The sequence below is a fragment of the Halichoeres trimaculatus genome, unplaced genomic scaffold (genome assembly GCF_033239565.1).
Source record: "Halichoeres trimaculatus isolate MK-OKI-2021-1 unplaced genomic scaffold, fHalTri1.1 fHalTri1_scaffold_6, whole genome shotgun sequence".
Lineage (NCBI taxonomy): Eukaryota > Metazoa > Chordata > Actinopteri > Labriformes > Labridae > Halichoeres > Halichoeres trimaculatus.
This window is the reverse complement of record NW_027437184.1, coordinates 34,431,012-34,443,245: the sequence shown is the minus strand read 5'-3', so window position 1 is coordinate 34,443,245 and position 12,234 is coordinate 34,431,012. Positions and strand designations below refer to the sequence as shown.

The following is a 12,234-nucleotide window of genomic DNA, read 5'->3' as shown; positions in this document are numbered from 1 at the left end:
CAAGTAGACCAGATGCTGATAGCTTCTTTGTTTCAGAGGAGGCTGTGTGTCGCCAGGAGGAATACAGCATCTGCTGCCATCAGGGAAGTGACGATTCTTTCAACCAATAAAAGGACTGCAGTGTTTCTAGCTCCACCTTTGGAATCAGATTGGTATGTCTAGCATCCTAATAGAATAGAATAGAAATAGAATAGAAAATACTTAATTTATCCCCAAGGGGAAATTCAGGAGTCACATCAGAGTTTAAGAAAACAAAAGTAAGAAAGTGTATAGAAAATGCAAAAAGGTCCACAAGAAAATAGATGACAACAGCCCGTCCACCACTCTCCAGCCCAGCCAGTCTCCACCTCCACAGGGTCCAGGACTGAGCCTCCCCAGCAGTCTGTTCAGTCTCTGTCTCCTGGATCCTGTCTGCCCACAGCAGGTGAAGCTCCTCCAATGTGGCCCCGGCGTCCGATGTCAGCTCCGTCAGCCACGTCCGTGAACAGCACGATGCCACTTTGACCTCCGGCAGTCCCTCTGCTGCTGGGCCAGCACGGCTAGCTCATCCATCTTATTGGAGATAGATCCCACGTTCCCAACAACGATGGATGGAAGGACAGGTCCACGTCATCACCTCCCAGCTCACACCCGAAAACCAGCACATCGTCCTCACCTCCTCCTCCTCACCTTGAGGGAAATCATCAAGCCCTACACTAGTTAGCATTGACAGGCTGCAGGCTGCTAACAGCTGATTCCACATGTAAACAATGCAGCCATGGTTACATGTAGGATCTCCAGAAAAACACAGGAGAAAAAGTAGTAAAATAATCACTGAAGCCACAAAAAGTTTGGTGTCCATGACCAACAATGAACCATACAAAGTGATGATCCACTCCAAATACAAAGATTACGAAAAAGAGACGAAAAAAATTACAAGAAACGGACAAAGAAGAGAGAGCTGCTGCAACAGGCAGCTACTTGGGCAGCGCCTAGCAATGAAAGAGATGATAGATAATAGAGGAGTACCAAAAAGTGGGACGGTACAGGTTGGTAATTTGGGGACCTGTTTTGGTTTTAGTCCAAGGAAACACCACAAAATGTGTGTCAAACCAAACAGATGAACCCAACTGAACTGCTCGGTGGAAACAAAACTTTTTTAAGTTTTTACCACTCAACACAAAAAAGACAAGTTAAATATTTGTTGTATATGTTGTTCAGGCAGCTCTTGAAACCCTGAACTTGGGGTCAGAAGATGGTCAGGATCGGTTAGCGAGGACTTCCCTTCATGAATTGAGGGGATTTGTGGTTGCGGTTAGTGGAGCCAGTTACATATTGGTGCAATGAATGTGTGTATGTAAGATGGTGTTTCTTCTGGAACATATAGTAATGGGTTTTTACGGGGAAATTGCTGGTTTTGTCTCAACATCTGTGCCCACTTTTGCTGGGCAGCAGGTTGGGCCTTGAAATGATTACACATGTGGATCTCTTTGAGTAAAAACACTCAGTCATTACACTAAAACAGGAGCATGCTGTGAAAACAACAGGCTGTGTAAGAGGAGATCTGAAATTACGCGCTGAAATTAAGGAAAGACTTTGTAATAATCTGTTCTTTGATGTCTCAGATTGTTCTATAATCAGATCTCTGGATTTGTCTGATTTGCTGTTTCACGTTACGTGAGGTGTGTCCTCCAAGGGTGATTACATCGGCAGTCTCCTCCAGGGTTGTATCAGATCAGATGGTGTGAGGGAGACTGTTTAACTGTCTCTGAACTCAAAGTGCATCTCCTTATCTCCTTTCAGCCACCCTGTCCAACAACAACCGTCTCCTCCTCCTCCTCCACCCTGTTTCATATCCAGACTTTACATTCATCCTCCTGTTTTTGGCAGCAGTATAATTAAGGCATACAATAACCTACTACTTACTGCCATGCTGACTACAAATTATAATCAGACTTCTTATTCTGTACTTTGTCCAAAAATTGTCATTTTTAACTTTGTCTCCGCCTCGTTTCAGCCAATCTTGACATCATCATCCCACATGTATTTTTGTCAGACTGTGAAGGCAGCTGTGTCATAAAAACACAATATTTCTGTCATCATTTATGTTCATGAGAGGAGTTTCTGTGTTTCTCGTCTGCCTCATTTGTGTTTTTTGGTGCATTCAGGATCCAAACTTAGCCCATAAAGTAAGGCAACAAGTGTTTGGTAGATTATTTCTTTGTGATAACAATGCTTTTAGAGTATCTTATACTGTATTTCTCTTTTTTAAAAGAAAAGCTACATTTGTAGGCATCATGTATTTGTGGGATGAGCGGTAGAGCTGAGTGTGGTTTTCAAGTGTGAAAAATCTGCCAAATCTTCTCTGCTAATGCCAAACCGCTCACTCTGCTGTGGACTCCTGTGTTGTGCTGTTTGACTCAGTAACATGAGGAGGGACCATATACAGCCTCAGCAGCCTGGTTCCTGGATGGTATCCACGGGGTATCATTCGCTTTAGAAAAATGAAGGCTATGTGGAAGTGCTAAAAGTTGCTGTTCATAGAGAATCCACTTAAGACTGAGAGAGCGTAAACTACTTACACACCCAGTCCAGAAAAACACATTTTTACAGCATTAAAAAAGCCTATTTATAGCCTGGTTTAAACAGCAGCTTTTTGCTGATTTTTGCTATCAGCACGCACCGTACCATGAATTTTTTTATAACTTAGCATTTTAGAAGATATTAGGATCGTCTAATTGTCCAATCAGAGAAACAGCTCAGCTCAAGTGGCTAACAGGCGTCCTATAGCTGTTAGAAAGGAAGCTCAAAGCCTCCGTCATATCCAATATGGCCCCCACCAATCACTCTGCATCAGGAACAGACAGGCTACCATGTCCATACATTATACAGCCATTGTGGTTTTGTTGATCACTATGACACAAACATCAGGCCAAAGCTAATCCCACAAGTGTTTGATGAGGTTGAGGTCTGGACTGCGTCCTCCTTACTTCTAAATTCTGGAGGTAGTCACTAGGGCTGAACGATTTTAAGAAAAGATTGAATTGCGATTTTTCTGGCAGATATTGTGATTTCAATTTGATTCACGATTTTCTTCAAATCAAGCTTTGGGATATTCACATGTAGGGCTGATCGATTTTAGGAAAAGATCAAATTTTTCTGGCAGATATTGCAATTCACAATTTTTTAATCATCAATAGTGATGATAAATAATCTGTTTTCATCAACTTCTACTCCTAAACAGAGGCTTTGTGTTGTTGACCTGCTGACCAGCACTTTTAACATATACATTGTCTACAAATTTGTAAACCAGAATGTGTATAATACTTGACACAACAGATCCTGAGTCAGTCAGGAGCGCTGCAAAAGATTGCTGCTTTGGCCATCTCAAAATTGCATTGTCTAAAATTGCGATTTCGATCTAAAAACAATAAATTGTTCAGCCCTAGTAGTCACAGAGAACCCCTGCTTTATTGTCATCTTTGAGGATCGAGTTCAGTCCTCGACTGTGGAGATATTGGATTGTCCCTGGTTGCAGATTCTCTTCTTGGTATTTTCCTGTGTTGAGATTTCTTCCCATGATGACAAGCCTCCTTTCTCCACTTAGGAAGATGCCACCCCCAAATAGGGATGGGTACCTTTCACATTTGAAATGATATGGTACCGATGCCCGGTACCTGGCAATCAGTACTGGTACTGAATGGTACCAATTTTCGGTACTTTTTTGTGTTTACATGGTAAATAATATAAAAGTGTTTAAATAATTTTTTTTTTTTTCAATTTAACATATCTATTCTTGAATAGGTATATAACCTTATAATTCTGTGTTCATGTCCAGCATGGAAAATTCCATACTCTTCCACTCACAGTCACAGCCTCACAGTCACAAGAACGCATTTAGGTGCCTAAACATGGTACCTTTTGATTTTTTGTGAATTGGTACCCGGTACTTTTGACAGAATTTGGTCGGTACCTATAAAAGTACCTAATTCGACACCCATCCCTACCCCAACACTATCACAATGTCTCCACCAGAAGATGTTACTCAATCAGTGCAACAGTCAGCACTGTGAAAGTCAAGTTACGGTGCCTGAGTGCTAACAGGAAGGGGAAACAGTCTTCTTCTGGTGTTGTCTTTGTGCCCTGTCTTTGACGTCCCCATCATATAAAAGTTGGCTTTCACTCTGGAGATGGTTCCTGGGCTCACTCCAAATAATACTGTAACTTAGTTTTGAGGAACACCACCTTGAAGTTGCCCTATCTTATGGGTCCTATCTAGATCAGTCAAATGTGACATGCAAATTCATGGAGCAGATGCATACTGACCAGTGTAAGCAAGCCCAGGCTCCCAGGTGCTGAAAATCAGGCATCTGACTGTCAGCACCTGGGTGTACCAGAAGCTCAAAACATGAGTGAGCACCAGAATAAGTTATTTGGCATTGGCAGAGAAGATTTGGCAGATTTTTCAGATGCAGCCCACACACCCACTTCTGCTGCTCATTTCATAAATCCATAACAGTATGAGATTTATTTCCAAGAAGTATTGTTTCAACAGAAAATAATCCACCTGACACATATTTCTTTACTTTCTGTGCTCAGTTTATTTGTCTTCACTCTGCTTGCTCATGTAGTACATTCTGCTGGCTGTCTCTCAAAGACACTTGGGTTTCTATCTAGGCCAGTGTGAAGTAAGTGGGACGCAGTTCTGGCTCCTGAGAATCCCATCTCTGCAGAGGGATATGGAGAGGTCATGTGTGCAGAATATAGATCTGTACTGGACCATAAAAGGTGAAACAAAGTGGATTAGGACAAAACTGAGTGGGTTTCTTTACATGAGGTTTGCAGTTAAACAGGCGAAGCAGTTTTCTAGTTGCAGTTCGTTTCCTCTTTGTCCTGATCACATCCTCAATTTTGCTTCACTTCTTCATTGAGCTCACACAGATCAGAGCAGACGGTGAAGCAGGTCAAATTTACACTTGGCAATGAATGACGCCATAGCCATGTAAAGTGATACCAATGGAGGTGAGCCACAGCAGCTGAGACATTAGAGAGCCGGGCCTCCCTCCAGACCGGGCAGGAGTAAGTCACAGGATCCAGCCTTAGGGATGTCATGGTGTCATATGACGATCCAGCAGGGAGACACACACTCTCATATGGGTGCAAAACTGATTTCAGACTCTTTGAACATTATCCGAGAGATCAACCAACACCATCAGACTTCTGTAATAAAATAGAGGAAAATGTACCAAAATGTGGCCTCCTGTGTGAAAATTTACACATCATTCAGAATACAGAGAGCATGAATATATTAGAGCAGAAAGTACAGAGTAAATACTCCCTGGTAGCCTGGTACAGGGTGTTCACGTTTCTTCTTTCCTGCTTGCAGAGACTGCTGAGGGTTTCCCCATTAACAGCTCTGTGACTCTCAGACACAGAGGATCCTGTTACCTCCACCCTGATCAATGAGTCAGGGGTTCCTTAGGGAGCGACAGAGCTGTTTACCAGTGCTGTCTCTCCTTGGTTAAGTGCACTTCCACCTCCCTCCGTTTCCTGCAGTAACTCTCAGCCAGGATAAGTACATTTCCCTCTGGCACTCAAATGTACACCTCAAACTGTCTTTGTGACCACATCCTGTTGAATTATGGAAACATGAAGTTGTTGTCGTAGACCTTCTGATCTGGAGGTAATGCAGCGTGTCGGTCAGTCTCTCTGGTTTGAAAAAAAATCAGATAAAATATTTTTCTTCCCTCTCCTCCGTCTCGCAGGAAATATTTCAATTGTGTTGGTACTGGAATAACCTGAGCTGCCCTCAGAGCCATCTCTTGGACTATGTGTTTTGGAACAGGCACAAAATGCCTCTGGGCTTTGCTCACTTAGTGATATTCATACTCAAAAACTGAATGGTATTATTGCCCAAAAGTTAGATGCAGTCAGGAGGAACAATGGATACTTTTAGTTTTACTTCATCGCTGAAGTAGCTGATTTGATGTGTTCCTGTTTAAACTATCGACACCCCCTAAAAATTCAGTCGACTTTTAAGGGGACATATCATGCTGATCCCTGATTTAATACTTACATATAATATAATAAATTTGAAAACAAGACCTTACACCCCCTGAATTTTCAAAAAATGAGATATTGTATTTTTTCTGATATCCTAGAACGAATTTGATGCCTCTGAAAATAGGTCATTGCCAGATGGCCACGAGATTTCGAACGTCATGACAACACGAGGATCCTTTCCTTTTATTGGAGTAATCTGATAAAGCAGCTCCTCCTCTGTGATGTCAGTTAGTCACACAACCGCCACCGAGGGATACACCCACCAAGAGCCCAGAGCTGGATGCAGGGACTCTGCTCTGCTGAGCAGCTCGGCTTTACATGGTAAATAAGCAGTTAAAACACTGTAGTTTTAGCAGACGTCGTAATACTTGTGAGACTGTGATATTTGCATGCTTGTTCTGACATGCACTGTGAACCTGGTCCACAATAATGCTGCAGTAATAACATAGTGACAAACTGACGGTGGAGGCCATCTTTAGACTACACTTTCAGCATGATGGATAAAACAGACAGAGAAAAGTGAAGGAGCAGGATGGAGCCCTCTTATAGAAATAGTTTATTGGTGAAGTCTGCCTATATTTCCACGTATAAACTATACATGTTACAGTACCGGTTTGACTCACCACACTGAAGCGTCCTGAGATGATCTGTGTCCAGGTGGATTTTCTTCCTCCTGAGCTGCAGAACCGTCCAGGTCTGACTTGGGGTCCAATACAAAAGGACGTGTCCTACACTCTGCCATTTTATTAGTGCTATCAATGCCTTACGGTGAAGTTTTGGCAAACAGCAAACTCGCTCGGTCTGCTCCATTCAATGTGGCGATTTCGTAAATACTGCCTGCAAAAACCGCCCCCTGGCTCTACGCCCTCCGCCCCTCTGATAGAACTGACCAATCAGAGCACAAAGGGCTGTGACGTTGCGAGGTTACTGGAGTTCATTCTCGAAACGGAGCGTTTCAACGAGATCTTCAGAATGGCCTAAACTGAGGATATTGAGAACACTATTGTGGGGCAATGAAGGAACTAAATGACTTGTACTGAGGGCAGATATGCTTTACAGGCATCCTAGTCTGGCATAGTGAAAAGGAGAAACAAGCATGATATGTCCCCTTTAAGTACAGGGTCCAGTCCTGGCTTAAGGTCCATGTTAATAGAGCCGCCAGCTTTCATCTTACAGTTAATTAATCATCTTACTGTAACGATTCATGTTCTAAATATTTTTATATTTATATTTTCTGTCATATGCACAAACTAAACCAAAGTCTATCTACTAACGTCTCACGAAATCACTGCAAAAGCTGCTAGCATAAAGCTAAAGCTCTTTACAGTCAGCCGAAAGTCAACAACTCTTACAGCTGACGTCTTTAAATGAATGTTTTTATCGTGATGTGGAAATGTGAGAGTCCAAAAATCACATCAGAGGACACAAGATGAGATTGAAGTGATAAAGGTCAAGATAGTCTGAATTAGTGCTGCACAATTTGGGGAAAAGGTGCGATTTGCGATTAGGTGGACAATATTGCGATTGCGGTTGTGCTTGCGATTTAATAAAAAAAGTTGTGTCATGATGAGTCTACAGACTTGCTTGGTTATCATGGAGAAAAATCTGAATTGCATGTGTTGACATTGCGATTGCGATTGCGATTGCGAAAATCGCGCAGCCCTAGTCTGAATATGAAAAATAATCCTAATCAAATCCAGATCCTGATCCTGCCATAAAAACATCCTGACATATTTTCCCCATATCGCCCCCTAATGGTGAATATTTTCCCTGGTCAATTTGCTGATGTTTACGTAGCAGGTAACACTGCAGAAAACTGATCATCCAGTATAAAGAGACACCTGAGGGACAGGTGAGGTTTGATTTCATCAGTCTGTGATGATGGAACAAGGAGGTTTGAGCTCACCAAGAGACTGATTTTTACAGAAATCACTAATAAATGGACTTAACAAACAAACAAATAGAGAATTTATATGTGAGTAAGAGACACTGGACCCTGGTCATTTTTACTAAATCAAAGGTGGTGCTCTTTGAAAAAGATAGCATCATCTGCTCCTTCTGAAACTGAGACTTCTCCTGGTACATGCTACTTCAGCTCTTCAAACACTGTATCATCATCATCATTTTCAGTGGATGAGGCCTGATTTGTGTCAGAATTGTTAAAATTGTCTCGGAAATGGAAAAACATTTTAACCCTTTGAGTTATCCTCTCACTCTGATGAACATTCACTGGCTGGTAGTCCCTTGTATTAAGCTACAATAAATCAGGGATTCTCAAAGTGCAAGCTGCCTCTGGACACTGCAGAGCAGACAGACTGTATAACCACAAAATGTGATTATTAATACTATGTTCATTAGATAAAATGCTAAAGTGAAGAAGATCTTTGACAATTTTTTAGTAAAACACATCATTTCTAACTGATAGGTTACAACTATTTCTGACTGAAATCATGTAAAATGAACCAAAAACTAAGTGAAAATGAAATATTTGAAAAGAAAAAGACTTAATCACTCAACAGAAAGACGATCACTCTCAACAGCCACAGATTCTGGAGCCTTTCCATCCTTTGCTCTAAAATGCCTTACAAAGTGAAAAACGATTTGCAATTGCACATTCTGTATATTACTGAAAAACCAAAACAAAAAAAGGTAAAAATTGATTTCAAACCAAAGAAAATATTTGAACTGGTTTTCACATTTCTTTGTTGAAACGTGACTAAAGCAGGATAACAAGTGCCCCAGTTTATTCATAATAATACATTTTATTCATAAAGCCTTTTTCATCCAAACATCTCAAAGTGCTGCAGCTTCACAAAAAACAAACAAACAGAAAATTAGAAATTAGAAAAGATACAAGGGGGCAATAAAATAGTTTCAATAAACAATTAAAAAAAACATTTAAAAATAGCCAAATACAATTTTCTAACAGTCATATAACTGAAATGTTGTAGTTTTGTTTGTTTTGTCTGTTTTTTTTTCCAACATGGCTGTTTTGGAGTTGTGGGCAGTAAAATTTGGGAAAGTAGGCCTCATCACCTACCACTAGGGGGCGACCTCTGAATCTTGGAAATAATTTCAGCAGCTTTTTGTTTTGTTTTGTTTTGTTTTGTTTTGTTTTGTTTTGTTTTGTTTTGTTTTGTTTTGTTTTGTCTTGTTTTGTTTTGTTTTGTTTTGTTTTGTTTTGTTTTGTTTTGTTTTGTTTTGTTTTGTTTTTTCTGCTGCCAGCTGGAAAAGCTTGTAAAATTGTGTCGGTCATATTGTCGTTTGTCTCAGACAAAGTAAAATGATCTAAGTCACAGTCTCGACACATGCTGTTGGCCGTGAATTTATGTTATTTCACATTGTTTTCTGTTGTTGGTCTTAGATCCTCTCTGCAGCGCAATGACTGTGAAGGAAAAATTCATCTTTCAGGCCAAAGTCATGACTTGTTATATAATTGTATTGACCTTGGGCTGAAACAGTCATCATAAAAGTCTATTTTTGATTTTTCCCTGAGCACTGAGAAGAGACTTTCAGCCCCACTCAGTCTTGATTTGAGAGACTTGTTTGTTCAAAGTGCTTTTCTGATCAGTGGAGGATCATGTGTTCACTCTTTTAGCAGAGCTTACCGGCGCCTTCAGGGCCATAAACAGTGTGACAGGGCGGTTAAAGACAGAGCAGTCTTCAGGGAATAATTCTGGGCATGTGTTTTGGAAAAAGCTGCCTCCAACTCCAGGAAAATGTTCTGCTTTGAAAATGTCGACCCTTTAATTTTTCTCTCTTTCTGAAGGGAAAACCATTCAGCAGGGTGTGATTCAGCCCCCTTTTTTCCAGGGTTCATTTTTCAAGGTTGTACAAGCAGAAAATTCACAAAAACAGAAGAAAGATTTAAAAGAACAGATTGAGTGAATGGCTCTATTGTCTTGATGTCTTTCAGGTGGAGTAAACTAAGGTACAGCTATGATAAAAACGGGCGCCACCAAGGTGGGGCTGCCCAAGTCGGGACTCCAGGAGCGGACCAAGCAGGCCTCTGTGACCACTTCTTCCTCCAACCCCTCCACAGCCATGAAGACCTCCAGATCCTCCAACACGTTAGCCTCAGACCAGCGCCTCAGCAGAGTGAGTCACAGAAACACCACAGGCCACTGTAACATGAGGGGTAAAATCAAAACATTACTTTAAATCAAATTGACTTTTTAATGTGTGATCCTCATTTGTTATTACCACAGAAACATCTCCTCTCTGGGTCCACACAGAGACACAAAACAGACTTTTACTGTCACACAATAGACGATTGTTGGTGCTAACAGAGGCTGTGTTTGTAGCTGAAGAGAGCCAGCAGTGACGATGCCCTGACAAAGCCAGCTCTGGGAGCTGCTGCCTCTGGGTCCCGGATGAAGAAGACTGTGACCACCGGAGCCATATCGGATCTCGCTGAAGCCCGCCCTCGCAGTCAGTCTGGTAAGAGACAACCTCTCCTGCTGGTCATCTTCTGAATCCTGATCACAGGGACTTATTCTGAGTCACATAAGACCATGTGATGGTGAAAAGCTGGAGGAGAATTGCTATCTTTCAAGTGTATCTGACACTGTGTGGCCACTAGAGGGCCACAGTGCATCACCAAAGTCTCCACAGCTTCCAGGTGCTGGCTGTATCTAGTGGCCTGAGAGTGGCCTCTCTTGGCCCCTCTGTCTGTCTTTCTCGTCTGTTTTTTCTTGTTTGCTTGGCACTGACGATGTGCAGGTGGTTCAGGACTGTGGTTGTTAGGATTTGGTCCAGCATTTGGAGCATGAATGCTCTTATAGTCCGCTACCCAGACAGCACCTGCTCACCCGTGTGAACAGTGGGACACGTTCTGGATGACAAGTGAGGGAAAATGAACTTTATCTGTCTACGGACAAGAGACAGGAATTTCATTTTGTTGCTTTTCTATAAAATTCTCTGGAGCTGATTTGCTTTTATGAATCCCTGTGTTTTTGTTTGGGTTGAAAGTTGAATGAGAATGGAAAATTATTTTGATTCTGAACTCTGTGATCTGTGATTCACGAGTTGTGATACAAATTATTTCATCTAACTGTTCAAATGCTGCTCCACTGTCACTGGTGAGCCTTCCTCTCTCACACATACTAATACGATTAACATTTATTTAAATAACAGTCACATGTTTGAAACATATTTGCACCTACTGTGAGTGAAACTTGATATACTCTAGTATATAACCCTTTTATCATAAGACTGCAGGAAACATCAGCAGTCATCTTAGTTGTTTGCTCATCTGAACCGCACCTTCATTCATGATGTTTGAAGTGCTTCCCGAACAGCTTTTCTTTCCTCTTTTGGTTTGAGCCACTGTTGTTTTTCATAAAACTTCCTCCACCAAAGTCACTGTGTCTAAATATCAAACAGAAATTGTCATCATGTTAAAGGTGATTTTATAATCTAACGTGGTTAAAGTAGATGTTGCATTTACCAAAGAAAAACTCTTTCAGGACATTTTTATCTGCCTTATGTGGAAGAGGATTAGAACTTAGAAAATTAAATGTTAATCCCTGGTCAAAAAATTATCTCAAGTTTTTCGTCAATACTGTAGCTTTATTGCCTCTGAGTAGTGAGATACCGTCAGAAATTAACTATGACTTTTATCCTAGAACAGAGTCTCATCTTTAAATTCTGACTTTTCTAAATAAAGTCAGGGTTAAAAAGTTAAAGTCAGAATCTGTAATAATAGGCCCCTCCCAGTGCACTTGTCGGGACATGTCATGTACGTCACATGTGCAGCAGGATCTGCCTGTGCCTCCACACCAAATGGGTCTCGAAACCATTTCATACCACTTGTTAGCAGTCTATTGTAAAATCTGGTCCGCCATGCTCATAGCTTGGGCCACTGTTGTTATCAAGGATGAAGTACCTGATTTCTGAGTTGACCCTGAACACAGCATAATCACCTCATGAATCCTAATGGGAAATGAACAAACAGTCGGTACACTGCCAAACATCCTCAAAATATTGTTGAAGTAAGATACTTCTTTCTAATTTTTTTTTTACTTTTTTTGGGAACACCTGAGGTGGGCCCTTTGTGATAAGATTGGATGCTAAGCGTCCCTCAGATAATTTGAGTTTAAGAACCCAGTGGTGTGTGGTCAGGGAAGGCAGTGCCTCCCCTGGGCTAACAAGAACAACGTTTTGCAGGTGCGCCCATGCGTACTAAGGTCT

General features: G+C 41.4%; 1 protein-coding gene across 2 annotated transcripts in view; it reads left to right on the top strand.

Annotated features, from left to right (window-relative positions):
* specc1 (sperm antigen with calponin homology and coiled-coil domains 1) overlaps positions 1-12,234 on the top strand; it is a 168,045-nt gene that overhangs the window by 31,984 nt on the left and 123,827 nt on the right. For both annotated transcript variants that reach the window (XM_074671964.1, XM_074671965.1), the window contains 2 exons: positions 9,959-10,140; positions 10,347-10,482. In XM_074671964.1, coding sequence (XP_074528065.1) covers positions 9,982-10,140; positions 10,347-10,482 — 295 coding nt within the window. In that variant the 5' untranslated portion in view covers positions 9,959-9,981. The remainder of the gene's footprint in view (positions 1-9,958; positions 10,141-10,346; positions 10,483-12,234) is intronic.